Source organism: Xenopus laevis, chromosome 4L (assembly GCF_017654675.1).
Source record: "Xenopus laevis strain J_2021 chromosome 4L, Xenopus_laevis_v10.1, whole genome shotgun sequence".
Taxonomy (NCBI): Eukaryota; Metazoa; Chordata; class Amphibia; order Anura; family Pipidae; genus Xenopus; species Xenopus laevis.
Genome location: NC_054377.1, coordinates 22,325,461 through 22,350,465, shown reverse-complemented (window position 1 = coordinate 22,350,465; position 25,005 = coordinate 22,325,461). Strand labels below are relative to the sequence as shown.

Sequence of the window (25,005 nt, the reverse complement as noted above, 5' to 3'; positions counted from 1 at the left end):
TTGGCCTTTTTCAGCAGGATTCGGATGAATCCTTCTGCCCGTCCGAACCCTAATTTGCATATGCATATGCAAATTAGGGACGGGGAGGAAAATCGCGGAAATCAGAAAACAAGGAAGTAAAAAATGAGTTTCCTTTCCCACCCCAAATTTGCATATGCAAATTAGGGTTCAGATTCGGTTCGGTATTCGGCCGAATCTTTCGCAAAGGATTCGGGGTTCGGCCAAATTCAAAATAGTGGATTCGGTGCATCCCTAGTAGTAATTATCTGTATTAATTACTAACCAGCCTTATATTGTGACATTTCTATTCTGTGTGTACTGTATATTGTGAGTGGGTCCCTAAGCTCAGTTAGTGACAGCAGCACAGAGCATGTGCAGTGAATCAGCAGAAAAGAAGATGGGGAGCTACTGGGGCATCTTTGGAGACACAGATCTTTACTGCTAAAGGGCTGTGGTTGCCTTGGGCTGGTACATTAGCACAAAACATAATGTACAACATGTCTAGCTACTTCTTTAGTTAAGCTTCAGTTCTCCTTTAATGGGCCAGGCTGACATTAAATGAATGGGAGCCTCTAGATAAGGAAGCATGGCTTTCAATAAGTAATCCCTCCCCCGCCTCACCTTGTTGCACGAGAGACAGACGTCGTTATTCCCATTAACCTTTATAAAGCTTAAGACAAACGGTTGCGTTTGAAATGAAAATGTAAGCAGGGCTCCCCTGAGACGTGTGGATGTACAGAGCATTTCAAGCAGCAAGTTGGATAAGTGAGTGGACGACAGGCCCGGTGGCTCCCTGACAGCTCTCCTGGTGCTTGACGTATGAGATATATAGAAAGCCACCTGCTCAGCCAAAGCAATAGCCGCAGCCCCTGGGTGAGCTCTCATTTATAATACTCGCTGCTCTGCATCTCCATGCACTGAATGTAGAATAAAAACTAGTAAGGCTGATGTGCTGGGGAAAGGGATGGCAATAAATACAGCACCACATTTTGGGGCAAATTCACTAAATGGCGAAGTGACTAAAGCTGGTGAAAATTCTCTTTACGCCATTTTGGTACTTCGCCGATTTACGAACGGGCGCTGGTGTAAATTCGCTAGCGAAGGAGATAGACTCTAGCGCTACTTCGCACTCTAATGCCAGGCGAATTTTCGCTCTGGCGAATGGACGCAACTACGCAAATTGACTACGATGTGGATTTTCCTGAACGTTACCACTTGCGCCAGACATGCCTTCGCCACCTCAGACCAGGCGAAGTGCAATAGAATAGATAGGAGTTCTTCAAGAAAAAGTTGAACATTTTTTTAAGTCCCAAAAAACACTGGCGACTTTTCAGTTTTTCAGGGTGATAGGCTGCAAAAGAGCGTAATTTTTTTTTTAGGGTACCAGGCTTCCCCCCTACATTTCCTAACATATGGCACATAAACTATACACTGGGCTCATGTGTAGGGCAATATAACAACTCTTTCTTTTATTAAGGTTCCCGGGCTTGTGAAGTGTAATGTATCTGTTGCAACATATACGTCCATTGAAATTTAAGTTCCCGCTGTATGCAAATTAGCCAATGCTAGCGCAACTTTGTTTTGCTTGCCAAATTTAGGCTAGCGAAAATTCGCCATCATTTGGCGCCCTGAACGCAACTTCACATTTTAGTGAATTGGTGCTGTTGAAGCTTTGCCTGGCCAAGTGTTGCGTTGTGAGCGAAGCAGTCGGCGAATTTTCGAAATTTAGTGAATTTGCCTCTTTGGGTGGGGTCATACGTGAATACGAACTATAGCAATTTCCACAGGGCACTTGCTAGCCAACATCCGCCACACAACTCCAGTATTTGTGTTTTTCAGCAGAAACGCCGATATGCCAAACAAACGCCATGTTATTGAAACTATGGGATCCGAAGGTTTGGAAATACACTTTCCTGAAATACGCCACATATTTTCAATATGGCAGCCAAACTCTCGTGAGATGGATTGCGCATATACGTATTAGGGCGCTGTATGTTGGTGTCGTTGCTTACTGACGCTCAGTTTGGCTATATTTTGCACGTAAATTGCTTTTCCCCTTGGCTTTTTTTTCACAAAAGTTTACTAAAATACTTCTGAGTGTAATTGTGGGGAATGAGAAAAAACAGAAATGCATGTTGGGAAAAACACATCATGCACGTGTGGTTTCATTGGCGTAAACGCAATGTAAAAACACCACTTGTGACCTCGCCCTTTTGTTCAGTTTATGAGCGGTGGAGTAACTAGATGTTACTGGGCCCCATAGAAAATATCCAGGGGTTTTCCTGTTTTATACTGATATTGTTCATTAATCATTGTCTCATGGGGCCCCTACATTTTCTGGGGCCCCCCTGCAGCCGCAGGGTCTGCTTCTTCTGTTTATGACAACCCTGTTGCTTCATGAATATCAACAGATGAGAAGGAAGCTGTTATTATTCAGTAGCAAGAAAAAGTTCAGGACTATTTAGAAGCTACAAGGTGATGCATTTTGCATCTAAAAATCCTGATGAAAGAAAATGAGTTTCTGCATTCGAACTAAGACAGGGAGGCCATTGTATTAAAGGTCGAATTTAAGTGGTATTAGAGATTTTGGAAACTACGATTAAACTCTGTTTCTCTAAAATCACGAATGCCATGAAAGTCATGAAAAGATCTGACTATAAAAATTCACAAATGGAAAAAGGTGCATAAAAATTACGAACATCTCTAAAACCGCAAAGAATTAGAGTTTATAGATCATTTACTAGCGAAATTAATTTGAAAACCTCTGAAAGTTTGAATGGTTAAAAAAAAATCCAATACGTGCACCAATCAATCAGTGCACCTTCTATTGAGTTATGACCTTTGGTGTTTTTACTTGGGGAAGTTTTGTATTGTTTTTTGTGGCTTTTACACTTTAAATGTTTAGAGAAAAAATATTTTGTGTGAAAATAATATAAATCCAAATTTTAATAAATGGGCCCCATGGTTTCAAGTTATACTCTTGCTATCATCCCCCTCTTCTGCTAATTTGGGATACGTACTTTGGGATAAGGAAAAACAGCAGCTTGCCAGAAAGCATTTCTGTGCAGGCACAAGTCACATGACTGGGGGCAGCTGACAAAATGTCCAGCCCTATGTCAGATTTCAAAATTGAATATAAAAAAATCTGTTTGCTCTTTTGAGAAATGGATTTCAGTGCAGAATTCTGCTGGAGGAGCACTATTAACTGATGCCTTTTGAAAAAAACATGTTTTCCGATGACGGGATCCCTTTAAAATAAAAACAAGGTAAAATTTTAGGTTTTCAATTTAAGGGAAGCTATACTGACACTTGGAGGCCCATTTATCAAAGGTCGAATTTCAAATTCATGTGAATTCTTTTTAACTCTAATACATTTGAATATACTCACAATTCGACTGGGAGGTTATTTAAGTAAAAATTTGAATATCTAAAACACGAATGAATATTACCGACCTGAAAAATTTAATCGAATTCGAATCAAAATTCGACTAAACTTGAATCACGTTTTCCTCCAAAAAAAACCTTTAGGGGCAGATTTATCAAAGATCGAGGTGAAATTTCAAATGAAAAAATTTTAATTCTGAGCTATTTTTTGTGTATTTCGACTAGAGAATAGTCCAAATTCGATTTGAATTTGAAAAAACATAAAATTTATCATGTACTGTCTCTTTAAAAATTTGACTTTGACCATTCGCCATCTAAAACCTAAAAGTTTTTTTTTGGGAAAAATTTTTAATCGAATTTGATCGAATGCGCTATTCCTTCAATTTGTACAATTTGAATTCGGCCGAATACGGACCTATTTGATCGAAAACTGACCTATTTGACCAAAAAAAAAACAGACAATGTCGCTTGGTATTTTTGAATTCAAATTTCTTAGTTTTTTCAATTCAACCCTTGATAAATATGCCCGTTAATGTCAGGAAGGCTATTAAAGTCTTCAGATAGGTCAGCAGACCTCTGCCATTGACTTCTACATGAAATCAGCAGGTTTTAGGTGGTTACCTTATGGAATTTGAGTTACTTCCAGGGTTAGGATTCGAATTGAATTTCGAATTCGAGTTGGTGGTTTTAAAGGAGAAGGAAAGCTACCGAAGCAGTTTATTACCAATAGATTAGCCACAATAGTGCAAGCTATAACACTATATTTATTATGCAGAATGCTTTACCATACCTGAGTAAACAGCTCTAGAAACTATCTCTGTTCATTTAAGATAGCAGCTGCCATATTAGCTTGGTGTGACATCACTTCTTGCTAGAGTCTATCCCTGATCACTCAAAGCTCTAGGCTCAGATTTTAGCAAGGATGGGAGGAGGGAGGGCGAAGAGAGAGGGAGAGAGGAGCAAACTGAGCATGCTCAAGCCCTAGCCCTGGGGGGTTTAAGCTGAAAACAGGAAGTCTGGTACAAAAGCCCATGAGTACACAATAAAAGGAAAGAAATGTGGTGTTTCTTCTGACAGAGGACTCGGAACAGCATTACTTTGAGGGTTTACTGGTGTATTTATATAGACCAGGGATCCCCAACCAGTAACTCGTGAGCAACATGTTGCTCTCCAACCCCCTGGATGTTGCTCTCAGGGTCCTCAAAACAGGTGCTTATTTTTTCATTCCAAGATTGAAAGCAAGTTTTGATTGCATAAAAACAAAGTATAGTGCCAAATAGAGCCTCTTGTAGGCTGCCAGTCCACATAGGGGCTACCAAATAACCACAGCCCTTATTTTGCACCCCAAGGTACTTTTTCATGCTTGTGTTGCTCCCAAACTCTTTTTATATTTGTATGTGGCTCACGGGTAAAAAAAGGTTGGGGACCCCTGATATAGACCTTTCTGATAAAGCTTACTTAATTCTACAAAAGGATGGAAAGGCTGAACTCGGTAAAAAAGAGAAAAAGGTGGTTTATTGCAACAGGTCACAAACCAACATCACCTGACGTGTTTCGGGAGAAACTCCCTTAATCATAAGCTTCCCTATGATTCCCTTCTTTCTACTTAATTTTAGCCTTTCCTTCTCCTTTAAACTCAAAATTGTGAAAAAAAAAAAAACAACTCAAAAATTTGAATTTACAATTCGAATATATCCCAGGACTAAGCAATACTCTGCAGGAATATCATGGATACATGCTGGGCCATTTAGAGCCCAGCATGGTTATATCGCTACACAAATGCTGTTATCCGTATTCACGTGTACAGGGAATGGCAATGACGCAGACACTCTAAAAAGACTTTGGAGCACAATTCCAGACAGCTCTCAGCTCATTCCAATAGGCCAAGATCTGTACCAGGTCATGATCCTGCACTCCATCCGCACAAAGCTGTTTATATAAACAAGCCCTGAAGATTAGTTCCACTAGTTCTGCCATTTGCTTTGGTGCTTAGATTGGAGCTGACAGAAGGCAAAGCAGGTTGGTAATTACAAGGCAATGAAAAAAACTGGCACAGTTACAGGGTGAGAGAAACGTGTCCCCGAGATCTTGCGTCTTGTTTTTAACCCGTTCCCTGCTGCAGATAGTACAATCTGCCATCTATGATAAAAGAGACTGCTCTGCCACAGTTTCTGTGCATTTCCTGCCACATAGGGGCAAATTCACTAAGATTCGTAGTTGCGCCAGGTGTAACTTCGCCGCACTTCGCCAGGCGTAGTTTCGTCAGAGCTCCGCAAATTCACTAAAATCCAAAGTTGCGCTCAGGGGTATCGTAAGGTTGCGAAGTTGCGCTAGCGTTGATTCGCTAAGCGAAGCGAAGTTACGCTAGCGATGGTTTGTTTGCATACGGCGCCAAATTCAAATTTCAATGGAGGAATACGTACAATCACTACAAATGCCTGGGAAACCTTCAAAATATTTTTTTTTTTTTTTGCCCTACACATGTGCCCACTGTATAGTTAAGTTGCCATGAGTTAGGAAATGTAGGGGGAACTAGGGGAGCCCCAAAAATTTTTTTGATCTTTTTCAACCTATCACCCATAATATAGAAAAAACGCCAGCGTTTTTTGGGACTTAGAAAAAATTTGAACTTTTTTTGAAGCAATCCCTATCTACTCTATTGCGCTTCGCCTGGACTGAGGTGGCGAAGGAAGTCTAGCGTAAAAGGTAGCGTTCAGAACAATGCGCGCGTTAGTGAATTTGTGTAGTTACGTCCGTTGCGAAAATTCGCCAGGCGTAAGGGTGCGAAGTAACACTAGCGAATTTACGCCAGCGCTCGTTAGTGAATTTGCGAAGTAACGAAAATGACCAACGCTAGCGAATTGACGCTAGCGTTAGGCGCTTCAGCGCTTAGTGAATCTACCCCATAGTTTTGTAATTCAAGGCATATTAGGTATTAAACTGCAAACCCTGACATTTTTATTGATGGTTTGTTTTATCTTTGTAAGGTGCTATAAGCTTCAGTCCGTTAAGACAAATTTTGCAGTATGATAACCCTCTATCTTTAGCAAAGTTTTCCACTACAATAAAAACATATTTATTCATTTTTAATTACTCTAAAATTAGGGATGCACCGAATCCAGGATTCGGTTCGGGATTCGGCCTTTTTCAGCAGGGTTCGGATTCGAAAACAAGGAAGTAAAAAATGTTTTCCCCTTCCAACCCCTAATTTGCATATGCAAATTAGGGTTCAGATGCGGTTCAGTATTCGGCCGAATCTTTTGCGAAGGATTCGGGGGTTTGGCCAAATCCAAAATAGTGGATTGGGTGCATCCCTAATCTAAATGTGTACTTTCCAACAGTTTTTAGGCGTTACGTTCCCTGTAATGCCAAGGAAGTGAGAAAAGTGTCTGGCATGCATATGGGTTGGCAATATTTGGGTATATGGATAGAGCATTTTAATTTTAGTGCAATCAGTTAATTAAGGTGACCTAATCTAACACCACAGCACTCAGCAATAATCAGTCAACAACAAAAAAAAAAATAAACAGAAATGTAATTTCCTATTATTTCCTAACCTGATTACAATTTGCATTAGGTGCATCACAACCCGTGCATGTGATCTGCAAATTAGAAGAGATTAAATGAAATAAATAGCTTTACATAAAGATGGGAAACTTGGTTTGGTTTAGTCTTCTCGGTACAAGTGAGAGGCAACACATCGAGACCCATTTATCAAAGGTGGAATTAAGAATTCATGTGAATTTTTTGTTTTAATTCGAATATACTTACAATTTGACTGGGAGGTTATTCAAGATAAAATTTGAATGTCTAATATTCAATTGAATGGTTCCGACCCTGGGGAAAATTCTCTAAAGGGCGAAGTGACTAAAGCTGGCGAAAATTCGCCAGCGAAAGAGATAGACTAGCGCTACTTCGCTCTCTAATGCCAGGCAAATTTTCGTCTGGCGAATAGACGTAACTACGCAAATTCACTAAGATGTGGATTTTACTAAACGTTACCTCTTGCGCCAGACTTGCCTTCGCCACCTTAATTGGTCTTTCTTTATTTTCTATAGTGTTTTAATTATTTGCCTTCTTAAACGGACTCTTTTCAGCTTTCAAATGGGGGTCACTGACCCCATCTTAAAAACAAATGCTCTCTAAGGCTACAAATTTATTGTTATTGCTAAGACTGGAGTCTTCGTGGGTTGACGTTAAAGAAGAGAATTCACAACTCCTGGACAGACAATTCAAAAGTGGATACATTGTGCCACAATGATGAAAGTCTACCTGCAGCAAACCAAGAAATTGTAGGATGTTGCTGCAAAAGTTGTAGGACCACAGTTTGAAGCACTCTACATTAGACCATCATGCTTTTCCACTTATTGATGTGGCTTGCAGTGAGCACTTGGCTACTAGTACAGGAATGTGACCCATTATCCGGAAACCCATTATCCAAAAAGCTACGGAAAGGTCATCTCCCTTAGACTACATTTTATCCAAATTTTATAAAATTATTTCAGTTTTTCTCTGTAATAATTAAACAGTAGCTTGTACTTGATCCCAACTAAGACATCATTTATCCTTTTTGGAATCAAACCCAGTCTGTTGGGTTTATTCAATGTTTACAGGATTTTCTAGTAGACTTAAATAAAGATCCAAATTACAGAAAGATACATTATTCGGAAAACCCCAGGTCCCAAACATTCTGGATAACAGGTGCCAAACCTGTAGTCAGAAACATGTTTGAGGTTGAGTTTACACACATGCATGATACTATCCAGTTAATCCTTGTAAAAACCAGTCAACAATAACAATGTAATACAGCTATGGGATCCCATATCGGAAAAACCCCTTATCCACAAAGTTCCATATTACATGTTATGAGTCTGTTCATTGCATCTGCCTTGCCTAACCTGCCTAAAGTTTTTGCTAAGCTTCATCATTGGTCTACCTTATAACTTTGGTTGGAGCAACTACACTTGTTGCAGGCAGATTTTCTGATTTTCCATGGTAGCTTCCAACCTCCCCAGAGCCAGCATTTACAAGGACTCAAACTTGTACCAGTTTCCCTGCCTGATCCATTGCCGGATTCCTCCTCTGCCCGATCCAGTGCCCGATTCCCCTCTGCCTGATCCAGGGCCGGATCCACCACTGCCCAGATCTAGCCTGAACTGCCTTTTACCTGCTTGCCTGTTCCTTTCACTAGTATTGCATTTCTTATCTGGAAACCCAGTATCCATAAAACTCAGAATTAAAGGAAAACCATCCCATATGCAAATCAATTGGAATTTTCATGTAGGAGTTTAAGTTAGACTTCCAACTCCTGCATGAAGCCAGACTGAAGAAAGACAGATGCTAAGAGGGGCGAGACTGACGGGAAACTTGATTATTTTAGAAATGGTAAAGGCTTTCTAATTGATTAGAGGCAGGGAGTATTTAGCACTTAATTATTGACAAGTCTACAGTTGGGAAAAAAGTATGGTTAAAAAAAAAGTTGGGAAATAAATGAATGCTGATCAAAAAATTAACTATTTTAAGGAGCCAGTGTTATTTTGAATGCCTGATATACAGGGGCGCTCTGCCAATGAGGCGAGCTGAGGCGCTCCCCTCAGGCGGCAGCGCCAGAGAGGTTTCCAGGGGCAGCAAAAAAACGCTCCTGCACCTTTAAGAGCCGAATTTCCGTTTTTTATACCGGAGATTCGGCTGTACTATTGCGGGAGAGCGCAATTGCGCTCTTCGCACTAGTGTTCCTGCCTCCCCTCCCGACAGGTAAGCCGGCAAGGGGGGACGGCATTGCAGGAGCCGCCTCAGGTGGCTCCTATGAGAGAATCGGCGCTGCTGATATACAGTATCATGTGTAAAAAGCATTTCTCATAGTCGCTATTAACCCCCTTATAAGCACAAGATTTATATTTACATAAATGCATGTAAGTCATACTCCCTATTGAGTCCCCTAGGATGCAGTGTTTGTAATGTATGAATCCAAAATTTTGGATTTTATGTAAATATAAATCTTGTGCTTATAAGGGGGTTAATAGGGACTATGTATTGTAACACACATGGAGATACTGTTGTTCTATTTGACTTTGTAAGGTTTGGCTCGCTAACGATATAAGATGTAATATGTTAGGAGGTCCATGGTACTGAATATGCACTACTGTTTGTACTTGTTGACTATATTAAGTGCATTGAGGGTTAAACCTTGTAAGATAGCAGAAGAAATTCGGATGCACACCTAAGATTGCAGTGGTGTCCAAAAATAGTGATTTATTTGTGGCCCAAAATATACATCACAAAAGGGCCCTTTTGTGATGTATATTTTGGGCCACAAATAAATCACTATTTTTGGACACCACTGCAATCTTAGGTGTGCATCCGAATTTCTTCTGCTATTGACTCTATGACCCTTATGCGAGGGAAGGGTCTTCCGGATCAGCACCCTACACTTACAACAAGTGTGTAAGGGATCAGGTAGAGCTCTTCATATTCGTGCATTGTATTCAAACCTTGTAAGATACTGATTCACCTGTTAAGTGTGTTAATTGGTTACCTTTAAATAGGAAATGATGTCATGATATTATGTGATGCTTGACAAAAAAGCAGGAGCTTCGAAACGTTGCAGCAATTTTTTCATATAAAGGACTTTTTATACTTGCAATTGGAAATCTGGACTTTTTTGTTTGAATATATGTTTTGTCCATAATTTGGACTAAGTCACAGGTTGGGATACCGCTCCACACCAGTTTGTACGGCTATATATCTATATCTATATATATATATATCTATATATATATAGATATATATATATATATATATATATATATATATATATATATATATATATATATATATATACATATACAGGTATGGGACCTGTTATCCAAACTGCTCAGGACCTGGGCTTTTTTTTCTGTAATATGGATCTTCACACCTTAAGTCTACTAGAAAATCAAGTAAACATTAAATAAACCCAATAGGCTGGTTTTGCTTCCAATAAGGACTTTGGATCAAGCACAAGGTACTGTTTTATTATTAGAGAGAAAAAGGAAATACATTTTAAAAATATGGATTATTGGGATAAAATAGAATCTATGGGAGCCAGCCTTTCCGTAATTCTGAACTTTCTGGATAACGGATCCCATACCTGTATATATATTTCCAAAATGGACCAGCACACCAAGTTTATTGAATTTATGAACTTTTATTCAATCACTTGTGCATCCAAAGTTTTGGCCCACCTGTGAATTATAATAAATAACGTACCCCCTATTCCAAAATCTGTGGTTCTTAGAAGTCCCCTCTGAGCTCCATGACCTGAATAAAAGCACTCGGCCTTTGGTATCATGACTTAAAGGGCATGTAAAAACAAAAAAATAAAATCCCATTATTACTTTCTTTAATGAAAAAAAAACTTATCTCCAATATACTTAAATTAAAAAATGTGTTCCGTTTTTGTAAGAAACCTGACTGTATACAGTGAAATTCTCCCTTCATTTACTGCTGTGAATAGGAATGGTCAGACAGTCCCTAACTGCTCTGCAGGGAAACAATCATACTTATGAAATGCAGGGGGAGCCCTCATACTTATGAAATGCAGGGGGAGCCCCCGCCTTACTTCCCAGTCATGCAGAACTCAAGCAGCTTTGTTTGTTTCCCATTAGAGCAGTCAGCGACTGTGTAGAGATTTGTATTGGATTTTATTTTTGCCTTTACATCCCCTTTACTGTTTCCAACTCCAGCTGCAGGGACAAAGATCATGGAGACAGATTTAAACAGATAAACTGGGATTCTATTTGGAGGATTATTTGGAGAAAGTTTGTATTAAACAATACAAAAACTATAAAATCCACATTAGATTACATGACAACACCCAGTGCAGTCTGCCTATTCTGATTATTAATCAGTCTTGCTGTATCGGCTTCTAGCAGATATTATTTGACTTGTGCTGTTTTGATTATTTATGACGACCCCTAAGCAGCCCAGACCACACTGAGCATGTGCACAGTCTTGGTCTTGCAAAGCTGTTTAACAAAGTTACAAGATGGTGACCCCCTGTGGCCAACTTTGAAAGCATAAATTATTTTGTTTGATTAGGTTTGTGGTGCAGTAAGTTCATGTTTATGTTTAGTATACAAATTACAGCATTTCTAGCCTTATTCTATTTTAGATTTTACTTCCCCATTAAATAGTCATGTAGCTCCTCAGCGATAAGGAGCTGAATAAGCCAGGCTGATACACCACAGATTTTAACTTTTCGTTGTGTATATCCACAATAAAGGGCACTGTGCTATCAGAAAATATGTCCCTTGGGCTTGGAATGTTAAAAATAATCCATGTATGTAAAGATGTAATTTTTATTTCCGATGGCAATGTACATAAATAAAACATATGCTTACATTACAGTGGTCTGTGAAGCCTCCATAAATGCATCGCAATATCGTGCGACGGTAACAGGACATGTAATTGAATGCCATTATCTCATTTATTTTTTATTCCTTTGTTATTTTTATCTACAGCTGTCTAATTAGGAGCCACCCGCATTATCCATTAGTTGCCCCTGGGTTCATAGCTTTCCTGCACAAGAGATTAGCACTCAGCTCATAAAAAGAGGTTACATTTGCACAATAAAAAGCTGGCCTGTGTCTACAGAGCAGGGAGGCACAAGCCCAGTGTAAAGGATTCCTTAAAGAGCAGAGATCACACAGTTTGAGAATCAAAGAAAGATGTACCTTTGTGCATGAGAGGAAAATCTGTGTGGCTTAAACTTGTGTTGCTATCTCAACCTCACGCGTTGCAGGCAGTAGATGGGACTGAGAGCAATGGCAACACTGACACTCAGTGCTATAAATATGAAAGCACATGGGGAATGGCAATGCCTTCTCTCAGTTTTGCTCTACAGAGTAGAACAGCTTTGACAAGTGCAGATTAAATGATTTGATAAGTGTATTACTGTACCAGGCATTAGGCATGTTTTAGATGGGAGTTCTCCATCTGAAAAGCATAATGAAATGAATTCTACAAATTAACATTTCAATTGTTTTATTAGAATTGCTTGTTGTAATTGAGAGCAGTGTTTGTTTTTCTCTTTTGTTTTTTTTTCAGGTCTGTTTATCAGCTGCCCTCTGCTACAATTCATCAGGAGTCAGAACCGAAAGTACAGAATATGTATACAGCCAGAGAAATATTTCAATGGCATGTACGTACATTGCTTTAAGGCCAGTGTGGAATAAGCCTACAAAATCTAAAATAAACACTATTTGAACTTCTAAAAACATGTTTTGTTTTGTTTAACACAGACATGATATGATAGTCTGCCTCTGAATCCTATGAACCCAATCCTCCCTTAAAGGATCAGTAACAACAAAAAATGAATGCCTTTTAAACTGATAAAATGTCATGTACTGTTGTGTTGCACTGGTAAAATAGATGCATTTGCTGCAGAAACACTATTATAGTTTATATAAACAAGCTGCTGTGTAGCTATGGGGGCAGCCATTCAAAGATGAAAAAGGAGAAAAAGCACAGGACGCACAGCTGATAGCAGATAAGCTCTTTAGTTTACAAAGGGATACTTGTGCTTGAATGGCTGCCCCGATGGCTACACAGCAGCTTGTTTATATGAACTATAGTTGTGTTTCTGAAGCAAACAGACATGTTTTAACAGTGCAGGGCAAAACTACATTATATTGCCATTCCTTTAAATCAGTTTCATTCTTTGGAGTTACTGTTCCTTTAAGGTGCCCATAATCCATACATGGACGGCCGAGTCTGCAGCTTATTGGCCTGTGTATGGTGCCAGTTGAAGGGCCTTTCTAACAGATATGCGGGCAGAAATAGTCCAAGTGTCCAATGGGCAAGCTTGATTTCCCCATTAGGGGAAGGATGTGTTGATGTGGCCCCCCCCTGACAGCCTTCATTGGCGGCAATTATGATCCAAACTTTGACCCGACGGCCAAATGATCAGATCAGACTGATATCCCCCACCTGAAGGTTAAGATCCATTAATTTGGCAATTCCACCACCACAATTGAGATGGATGGCCATCTGAAGAGAGATCAACTTGTTCCATTGTGAACCACTTCCCAATTCCCCTTAGGCTAACAGAGTCATCCCATCCTTTCCACAGTGGGAGGTGCTAATATTCTCTGGAAAGCACAGGGACTTCATGTCCCAGATTCTATGACTGCACAATGAAAGAAGGTGATGGAAGGATGGGATAACTCCTAAGGAGCCTAAGGGGGGGGGGGGGTTCCTATCATTCAGAGGAAAACTATCATGGTTTCCTTTCAATCTGTGGCATCAGGTATGTCTGTGTACAAAATAAACCATCTATATTAATATCTGTAAGTCAAGATAGTGTTTATGTACCTTTTCGTCATAATCCCAAATGAATGAACTCATTACAACTAATGTCTCAAGACCTTGACTGGAACAGGCCCATTATATATATTTGGGACATGTGATGCCCTTTATTGCGCATAGGCAACACTATATCACCTTATCTTGTATTTACAAAACAAGAATAAAACCAAGCCCATAGTTTTCTGAGTGATGCTTAATTTAAAAACTATTGCTCTGTAAGGCCAAGCAACCATTTTATTACTTTGCTGGCCAGAGGCAGGTACTCTTTCCTTTACATCAAGCAGGGCGATATTAGAAATGATCTTCCAGATTAAGGGCTCTTTTACCTTATTTACTAACATTTATATTCATGCTTGCTTGTATTTGCTGACGAATGCGGACCTCCGATCTCTGCTCTCGCCTTTGGATGTTATTTCATGACTGCAGCCATATACATGAGCAGCTGCTAATAAGAACTAGTATTACTTGCAGTGCTTGTTAAGGCTCTTACACATGGGCGTTTTTCCTGTGCTCCCCTGTGTTCTGTTTTTTTCCGTTCAGCCGCGGGGTAGCGCAGGAGTAAATGCACTCAATTATTGTCAAGGGGGCTGTATCCACACAGACGCATGTAAGCACCAAACGCTGGTGGGACGCAACGTGTTGCATTCCACCTGCTTTCCGTGCTTACATGCGTCTGTGTGAGTACAGCCCCTTGACAATAATTGAGTGTGTTTACTCCTGCGCTCTACATCGGCTGAACGGAAGAAAGCGGAACACAGGGGAGCGCAGGAAAAAACGCCCATGTGTATGAGCCCTAACAAGCACTGCTAGTAATGCTCGTTCTTATTAGCAGCTCCTCATGGCTGCAGTTAAGGAAAAACATCCAAAAGCGAGAACAAAGACCGGAGGTCAGCATTCGTCAGCAAATACAAACAAGCATGAATATAAATGTTAGTAAATACGGTTTTAAAGAACTCCAAATGATTGTATTTACTTACCTGAAACCCTGGGCTGGTGCTCCTATCAGCAGAAAACAGCACCGGCCCGGGGTTATACCAGTGAGCACCACGGAGTGGTTCTCTTCCGGCTTCTTCTTCTTCTTCAAATTTCCCGGGCAGACGCATGCGCAGTAGAACGAAATAGCTGACTTTTTAGTTAAAGTTCGGTTTTTCACTCGAATGCACATGCGCAGCCGCACAAAGAAATCAGTAGCTGGAAGAGAAGCTCTCCGTTGTCCTCGCTGGAATAACCCCGGGCAGGTGCAGTTTTCTGCTGATAGGAGCACCAGCCCGGGGTTTCAGGTAAGTAAATACAATCACTTGGGGGTGCCTAACATTTGGCACCCCCAAGTGCTAAACGACTTTCCTTCTCGTTTAACTCATTTCCTTAATTTTACATTTTCCCAGATTTTACATAATTTTTTTTCTGGTCCCCTGAAAAACGTAAAATGGGGGCTGTACTATATACAGTAGGTCAGTCAAAAGTGAAGGCAAGTCTCATTTGCACCTTTGTACATATCGGCCAAGAGGGCAGCTTAATTGATTTCTACCCTCCTGGAGTCAAAACACTTTCATGTAAAACCAATTTAGACGTTATAGCTACAAAGCACTTAAAGTAGTAATCCCATTCCTCTTGCCCAGACTTGTGGCGTTGCTAGTCTTATAGCCTATCAGATACCAAGCCTGTGTGTTTGAAGATCTCCTGTAACAAGCGGAATCATTTAACAAGCACCGTGGAGCTCAGACCACAAAAGATCATGCTCTCAGACTGTTCCTCAAGCCGAGTTGGCCTTTTTTACAACTTTTCTTCCAGAGGACAGCGAAGTAGCCCGTTCCCTGCAGGCTACTTTATTATGCAGCTTCTTTAATGATTCAGAATACATTGTAAGGTTTTTCCAACTCCTGCCTCCTGAACTTTCCAGCTCTCATACAAAACTGCTCTTATTATCACAACTCTCAAGGGTTCCCCTGGTCTATACAATAACCGGAGAACAAACATATTTTAAGAAAAGTTTCCTATGTTGACATGAGACAAGCGGGTGATATAATGCACAGGGGGGAATATTGCAATTCTTTGGCACCCTTGTGATTCATGAAATGGAAATTCTATGTATTTATTGAAATGAACATGCTCCACTTTCCCGTGTTTCATGAGAAAGAGAATCAAACATCCCATTCCTCTGAGCTTCATAATGTTTCCTGCCACTTGGTCAAGAGAATAAAGGCTAAGCAAAACCAATTATTCTCCTACAAGATAGGAGAAATGGAACCAACATTCCTTAAAGGAGAAGTAAAGCTTAGCTAAAGAAGTAGCTAGAAATGTTGTACATTATGTTTTGGGCTTCTGTACCAGCCCAAGGCAACCACAACCCTTTAGCATTGAAGATCTGTGCCTCCAAAGATGCCCCAGTAGCTCCCCATCTTCTTTTCTGCTGATTCACTGCACATACTCTGTGCTGCTGTCACTTACTGAGCTTAGGGACCCACTCACAATATACAGTACACATAGAATAGAAATGTCACAATATAAGGCTGATTAGTAATTAATACAGATAATTAACAACAAAGTAACTAAAATAGGGCTTAATGAGATTATATCTGACTACAGGTATTGGGGTGTCCACTAAATTAACAATATGAAAACTAAAAACACAAGGGACTTTTAACTCCACAATACAAGTGTCAGAATACAGATAATTACTAAATGGCAGCACAGAAACCAGTGTAATTAGCATCAGAATTTAATAATCAGCCCTGTAGCATCAGCTTATATTACAGACCAACCTCATTTTCTGCTGGATAATTTGCGACGACCCCTAAGCTTAGCTTCTCAACAGCTGCTCAGAGCCCACTGAGCATGTGAGTGTCACAGAGACTTTCCAAGATGGTGACCCCCTGTGACAAGTTTGAAGTCCTGGATCATTGCTGCTATTGACAAGCTGACACTTTAGGCTGATGCAATAAGTTCAGTAAATAAAATACGGCATTTTTAGCCATATTCATTTTTAGGGTTTAGTTCTCTTTAAGTGTGAGGCACACATTATGAGGCTAGGGTTGCCACCTGGCCGGTATGATGCTTGATGCCAATGTTATTAATAGGAAAAAACTGCAGGAATATAGGAAGGCCGGTATTTTTTTCCAGAAAAGGTGGCAACCCTATATGGGGCCGATTAACAAATATTCATATTTTTTTTAACACATATTGTACTTTTTTTATTGTACTGATTAAGAATTGGCTCCTGATGTGTAAAAACCTATAAAATACCTTTAAATGAAAGAATGCATATTACATGCACTGTAATTTTGTGATTGGCGCAGAATAAAGCATGAACAGTTATGGGATCCATTATCAGGAAACCCGTTATCCAGAAAGCTCTGAATTACGGAATGTCCATCTCCCATAGACTCCATTTTCCTTTTTCACTGTAATAATATAACAGTACCTTGTACTTGATCCAAACAAAGACATAATTAATCCTTATTGGAAGCAAAACCAGACTATTGGGTTTATTTAATGTTTACACGATTTTCTAGTAGACTTAAGGTACGAAGATCCAAATTACCGAAAGATCCGTTATCCGGAAAACTCTATGTCTGGAGCATTTTGGATAACAGGTCCCATACCTGTACATTGTCCCAGGTGCCCATAATGCTATTATTCTAATTGTATTTGTATCTTTGTCATCACACCCTGTCCTGTGTATCTTCACCTCTGAGAACCAAACCACTGCATGCATGGTAGGGTTGCTGAAACAGCACTATGTACTATATACTAAAAGGTAAATTTAGATGGAACTGGCCCTTTAAATAGAGGTAATTATATTAAAATGGAAATATCAGCTACAGAGTCCATACATCTGACATACACCTCCTACAGGGCAAGCTACATCTCCTGTGTTTATAGGAATTACCATATGTCACAACCACTGGGATGATCCAGGTGGCAGAGACTGTAAATATTTATGTAACGGATGAGATTTCTATTTCCAGGATGAGCTCCAGAGTGAGCGTCTGTTGTGCTGTGGATAAGAGAATCGAAGGGGCAAATTTTTTGTGCGATTTTATCGAGTTTGCCCACCCTGATCACACAATCCACTAAAAAGCCTGAGAAAAACTTGTATCATTCAGGAAAAAGCCGAAAAGAATCGTACAATTTTTCGAGCTTTTTACACAAATTGTATGAATTGTTTGGGGTTTTACCCGAAAATATCCGATTTTTGGGCTAAACCTAGCGCAGACCACGATAACTTACAATTACGATAGGGATCTCCCCCATTGACTTATATACAACCATGGCGGGTCTAAGATGGAGGATTTTCGGTTTCTGACATTTTGCAGCCTCAGGGTATAATAAACCTTGAAAAAATTTAAGTTTTGATTTTCACTAAAAATTTTGATTTTATAGTAAAAAAAAAAACTAAAATGTTTCACGTTTTTAGCATTCGGACTTGAATATATGTTACTGCTACTTTTGATTACTCATCTTTCTTTTCAAGGCCTCAATTGTTCATATTCCAATCTCTTTTTCAAATCAATCAGAATATCATTCTCTACCTCATACTAAAGGTGAACAACCCTTTTAATAAATTTCTTTTTTTCAGCCTAGGATAAGTACTAATCATTTAATTCCTAGCACAAGTCTTTCCCTGTTATAAATGGAAGACTTTTGCCCATCCAATGAAAACTGGACAATAGCTACATTCAGAGGTGCCTTTAGTGCCAAAGCAGTGAGATTGCAGTTTAACAGTATATTAGTCATGGATTGTAGGATATAATATATACCAGCAATTAGAATGTCTCCAGGAAAATCTTTTGTTTTATAGATGCTCCAGGACCATACACAGAATAATGTAATATTTTTCCAAGATGCCTGCCTGCATCATTGTCCTATCAAGTCATTCTTTAAACCCAGTAACTTCCATAAACCTTGGGATATTGCTTTACCTCTCATTATGCCTCCCTTCCATAATGTGCTGGTTCCAGAACACGGAATTCCCATTTATGCGAACAGCTTCTTTCCGTGCAATCAGGTTAATATGGAAATGCATTGCTACAATTATGATATCTATTATGATACCATTTTGCAATCGCTGCTCATGAGATTTGAATCGGCTCCCTCCATAAATCTTCTTTATGGCTATATAAAAAAGGACTGGCATCTACATTATCATGCGCCTTTGCAATCATGCGGTTTTAGTGAAGCCCTGGGACACTTTGCAGGGAGGATAAAAGACACAGGAAAGGAGAGAACAGGCGCAAGATAATTCTGACATAAGGTAAAATATAAAACATTTTTTAGTGCTTTTAGGAAAGCTGAAGGGATGTCATTTTCCTTGTAGCCTGTTCTCTCTGTGAAAATAGCTGAATTTTACTGTCCAGATAAATAAAGGGAAACTATAAGTGCATGAGCGTATAACAGCCCAATACAATCATTTTAAATGCTGTCCAGGCACCGGAATCTCTAAATCCATTTCTGGTACTCTTTGTAAACATGTTTCATGAAGGCTCATTTTGGAGTTCTGTGACTGTGTGCTAAACACAAACACCATCAAATGGAAGGTTACTGGATTCCTAGAAAACCCAAGGACACTTGTAATAAATGCAGGTTGGTGGGCTGATTGCAATGGGATTGCATATGAGATTTTCGAGAAACATTCCTGATTTCTTGCATGATCTTGGTAGCCTTTCCAGGGATAGAAGGATACAGGTGGCCAATGCAACAATTGCATAGGGCACCGAATTTGCACTGGGCCTCCCACACCAGGACATTACAGCTGCAGCGCTGCATGATTCAAAGGCTTTTTGCCACTCAATTGCAGGTCTCCCATTGGGTCCCATGAGTAGATAGCTCCATTGCAGCTGCCCCCTTGGTAGTTATGTCATTGAACTTTAGCACAATGAAAGGAATGGAAAATGACTGTAATGGGTCACACCCAACCCAACAAAGTCATTTGATTAAGAAAGATAAGAATGTTTAAAGGTATACTGTCTTGGGAAAACATGTTCTTTTCAAAACGCATCAGTTAATAGTGCTACTCCAGCAGACTTCTGCAATGAAATCCAATTCTCAAAAGAGCAAACTGATTTTTTTATATTCGATTATAAAATCTGACATGGGGCTAGATATATTGTCAGTTTCCCAGCTGCCCCCAGTCATGTAACTTGTGCCTGCACTTAAGGATGGAACTACTTTCTGGCAGGCTGTTATTTCTTCTACTTAATGTAACTGAATCAGTCACAGTGGGACTTGGCTTTTAATATTGATTGTTGTTTTTAGGTCTACCAGGCAGCTGTTATCTTGTGTTAGGGAGCTGCTATACCTTCCCATTGTTCTTTTGTAGGCTGCTGGGAAAAAGGGAAAGGGAGGGGGTGATATCACTCCAACTAGCAGTACAGCAGTAAAGAGTGACTGAAGTTTATCAGAGCACAAGTCACGTGACTGGGGGCAGCTGGTAAAATGACAATATGTCTAGCCCCATGTCAGATTTCAAAATTGAATATAAAAAAAATCTGTTTGCTGTTTTTAAAAATGGATTTCAGTAGCACTATTAACTGGTGTGTTTTGAAAAAAAAACATGTTTTCCCATGACAGCATCCCTTTAGTCATAACATTGGAATTCCTTAAATGTAGCAATTCTCAATTTATTATTCATGGCAATTCAGCTGGTGAAGGCTGAAGGCCAGGGGTCTCATATATGAAGTTTGAAAAATGAGTTCAAGTGGGTTGACCCCTTGCATGCCCTTCTTGCACAGTACAAAGACCTGTGCCTTTCCCATGAATGTAGCCAAGGTGGCATGTAGACCTGCCATTGGATGCCTTTAGCTTGGACATCCTCCTCCAATAAGGTTCAAGAACACTGCCCTTTGCACCCTGTACCAAGTTGTGCATGCAAACATATGCAATGAAACCAACATCCAGTCTTATGCTCCCTTATTGTGATCACAGATCAGGGGCATGTGCTACGGGAATCCATGTACTGATTCTCTATTCTCTTGGTTTGGCCAGGGACCATAAAACTGGATGTGATGCAACCAAAGTTGGCAACTCTGCATACTTTTTTTTTCAATCTGGTTGAGAGGGGAAGGTATGTGGCTATACTAAGAGTCAAAGTCCAAGAGTTCAGTTTTTCTTTGTCCTTTAAATGATTCTAATGAAATCCCTAAACTTTCTGGGAAGCCTGTACTTTCACTTTAATCAACTACTTTTTATAAATTTCAGACCAGCATAAAGTACTTTGCTGCAGACTTCTCAAAGTGAGAACTGCTAAAGACATAAAAACACAGTAAACAAAAAGATTGATGAAAGGTATCAAGTTCCTTATACTCACTGCCGCTTTTGCCCGCCCAGTTGACTCCAAACCTCCACTACGAAGCCGTCAAAGTGCTCATCCTAAAGATATAACAGGCTATTTAGCATTGATCTGAGTCTCAGATTACACAGCTCGCTCAGGAGTTTACATCTGATTAGTGCAGGATTAAACAGTTAGCCAAAAATCAAGCACATTGCCAATTTTAGGCTATTAGAGAAAGCACGGACAAGACAAGACGTGAATACGAAGATGCCCAAAAGCAATAGAATAATGCCAATGCACAGAATATTCATCTTTTTTTTCTTATAAACACATAAGACATTCTAGATAGAACTAAACTTCACAAACATTTTACTGTTTAGCAAACATGTTGAGTGAAAGATGTTGCTTGAGGTGAATGGGAATAAATCAATCAGACCTTTGCAGTCTGCACCATAGCACCGGCAAGTTCTTCAATCTCATCTTCGCTGTTGAACACACTCTCAAAGTCCTGATAAGACCAACCGTCAAACAAGATGCGCGGGACTGCAGGTAGAGCAATGGAAGGGATTGTTAAAATGTATACACTTTCCATCTGAATAAACACATTTCAGCACAGGGGGATGAGCAAGGAGACTAGCCCTCATCAGGGCAGCCATCAGGGGGGGACAGGGGGGAGAGTTGTAGGGGGCCCCGACCCCGAGGGTAAGGGGGCCCGGACACACTTACTTGATTAGCCGGGCCCCCCATCTTTGTGAGAGCTGCTGACTTCGGGAAGGCATGGATGTTTAAGGGGCCCTGGCCACCAATTTTCTTATAATGTGGGGGGGGGGGGCTGGCCACCAATTTTTTTCTCAAGTGGGGTCCTAGCCAACAATATTTTTTAATGGGGGGCCCTGGCCACAAATGTTTTTTTATGGGGGGCCCTGACCACCAATATCTTTTTATTAACATGTGGGAACCCTAGCCACCAATTTTTGTTTTTTTACTGTGTGGTGGGGGGCGGACCTGTGGGTTGGGGAGGGCAGACCTGTATGTGGGGCTTGCGGTGGGCGCAGCCCAAGGGGCCCAGGAAATTTTGTCATATGGGGCCCTGCGATTTCTGATGGCGGTCCTGGCCCTCATGGTGTGTGTCTGCCAAAGCTACTGACAGCAGAGCAGCCCAGAATATACTATAGCTGTGACACTCTTTATATGTACTCACCAATCTGAGTGCTCTTGGACGTCTTCCTAATGTCCTTTATCCATCCTGAAACAATAACAAAGTCCTAACTGTAGTAATGTAAAAAGTATTATGGCTTACTAGTAAGAAAACTGACCTCTTTAAAGGGGGGGGGTCAACTTTAAGTTACATTTTAGTATGTTATAGAATAGCAACTTTTTAACTGGCCTTCATTTTGTCTTTTTATTGTTTTTCATTGCCTTCTTCTGATTCTTTCCAGCTTTCAAGTGGGGGTCACTGAGCGCATGTAAAAACAAATGCTCTGCAAGGCTACAAATGTAGTGTTATTGCTACTTTTTATTACTCATATTTTTATTCAAGCCATCTCCTATTCATATTCTAGTCTCTTATTCAAATCAACTAAAAATAGAGTAAGAAGGCGCACACCCTTAAAATAAGAGGTGCTAACCCATAGGTGACTCCCCGTGAGGGTCTCCAGACATATATACAAAAAAACAAGAACGGATTTCACACTCAATTTTCAGTAAATAATATTTATTACAGAAAAAATATATATTACAGAAAAAAAAGAAGTAACAGAAATTACAAAAATAATAAGTAAGCCCATTTCGTTTCGACCATAGTGGTCTTCCTCAAGGGTACAGATAATTTTCCTTTTCTTTTTTATTATTTATTATTTGTGCCAACTATGGAAGACCGCTATGGTCTAAATGTGTTGGGCTTACTTATTACTTTTGTAATTTCTGTTATTTCCTTTTTTCTGTAATAGATATTTTTTCTGTAATAACTATTATTTACTTTTTTGATTTTTGAAAATTGAGTGTGCAATCCATTGTTGTTTTCTTATTCAAATCAGTGCATGGTTGCTATGGACCCTAGCAACCAGATTGTTGAAATTGCAAACTTGTTGTTCTCATACTTCTCTGCAGGTAGCCTTGACATGTAACACGTAAGTAGTAGGCACTGCATTTATTACAGAACTAAAATTCCCAGCTGTCAGCTAAGGTGGTGGTCAGATTCTGGGATCAGGAGCATATGATATATATCAGGGCTAAGTGCAGGGGTCTCCATCATTTTTACCCATGAGCCACGTTCAATTGTATAAAAGAGTTGGAGAGAAACACAAGCATGCATAAATTCAGTTCACGTGTGCTTCAAAAGTGGAAATGGCTCTTTGCAGCCCCAGGTGCAAGCTGTACACTTTCATAGATCAATGAAAACAGCAGCACTCCAGTGTTCTTTGAAAAAAGTGAAAAACTTTACTATAGTGCCTAAAGGCAAGGTTTCGGGCTACTCTAGCCCTTTGTCAAGCTTGCAAGTTCCTGAGGGGGCCAAATAAGGGCTGTAATTGGCTATTTGGTAGCCTATGTGGAGTGGCAACTATAGGAGGCTCTGTTTGGCAGGTTTTTATTCAACCAAAACTTGCCTCCAAACAAGGAATTCAACAATAAGCACCTGATTTGAGGCCACTGAGAGCAACATCCAAAGGGTGAGTTGAGTAACATATTGCTCACGAACCACTGGTTGGGGATCACTGGGTAAAGCTGGCTATAGACGCAAAGATAAAGTCGCACAAATTGCTTTATGCAATTTTTGGACATTGCGTGGATTGTCCCGACATTTTTCATAACACGGCGGATCAGTCGTTTAGCCGGTCGGACAGGTTAGAAGATTTCTGTTGGCTAATGATAATATCTCTGCATGTATTTCCTATTTGATGATATCAATGGGCAACTGTCACTAGTATTTGTTGGACATAACTTGTGTACGATTGCTGTCATGGGCAGAACATCATGTGATTTGTTCTTTTACTACTTTACTTAATCTGAATGGTTAGTTGCAAGTCGGAAGATTGCGCTGCACAATCGTTTGTGCAATATGAAGCTAAAATCTGCACGTCTACGTCCAGCTTTAGTGGTGGCTACTCCAGTTGAAGCAGAGGTGCCACTCCACCAGTTTTCATAGCAAGCCCACACATGTATAGCACTGTATACTAGCAAAGCAATTACAATGAGCAAACAGTCTGCATTTGTGCTCTACCAACCTTGATCTACATCATGGAGCCCGGTAACCTGATAGGCCTCTCTGCCTTTCCTCCTTATTTGCAGCCAGACTGAAGAGATGAGGGTGAATTTAGCTGCAAACGTCTTGGCAATATCGTAGCCATGGCCGTTCCACTGTTGAGAAAACAGCAAAACCTTGTGAAATTGTAACAAGTGTTAGTGCTTCAGACCTTTGGTTTGCAATGCTTTGTAGTGCTTTAGTAAAGGAATCCCTGTGTCTCTTGCTATATGTCTGGTGAGGAAAAGTACTTTTTATAGCATAAACGCTATTGTATTGGTTTGTAGTTTATGTGAGTGTACGGAGGGGTCCGTGGGAGTCTGTATAAATACGGATGCTGGGTTTCATTTGGAGGGGTTGAGCTTTATGGACTTTGGTCTTTTTTCAACCCAACTTAACTATGTAACTATGTACTGGAGATGCGGGGAAGCAATAAGCATTGCTAACATGTCACCACTCGGTGTGAACCTTATAATCTGATAGCTGTCTAATGATTTCACTGGTGCTGTAACTCCAGCTATTTAGTACGCAGAGCATATGCCCCAAGGAATGAATCTCATTCTAACGTAAGCAGCTCTCTGGGTATTTATTTTTTGATAATGCAAACAATACATCACATTCTTTTACATCTTGTTCTGACACATTTTATCGCAGAATGGTGATTTCAGGGCAAAACTGTAAAACCTGACTTAAAAATTATAGACTTTCTAATGACCTTAGGAAAAATGTATTCTATTTCTAGGCACATAACTGATTTCCTTTG

General features: G+C 40.0%; 1 protein-coding gene across 2 annotated transcripts in view; it reads right to left on the bottom strand.

Moving 5' to 3' along the window:
* chid1.L (chitinase domain containing 1 L homeolog) overlaps positions 1 to 25,005 on the bottom strand; it is a 207,742-nt gene that overhangs the window by 165,399 nt on the left and 17,338 nt on the right. For both annotated transcript variants that reach the window (XM_018256826.2, NM_001094061.1), the window contains 4 exon segments: positions 24,226 to 24,358; positions 22,203 to 22,247; positions 21,438 to 21,544; positions 21,038 to 21,099 (listed from right to left, as the gene is read on the bottom strand). In XM_018256826.2, coding sequence (XP_018112315.1) covers positions 21,038 to 21,099; positions 21,438 to 21,544; positions 22,203 to 22,247; positions 24,226 to 24,358 — 347 coding nt within the window.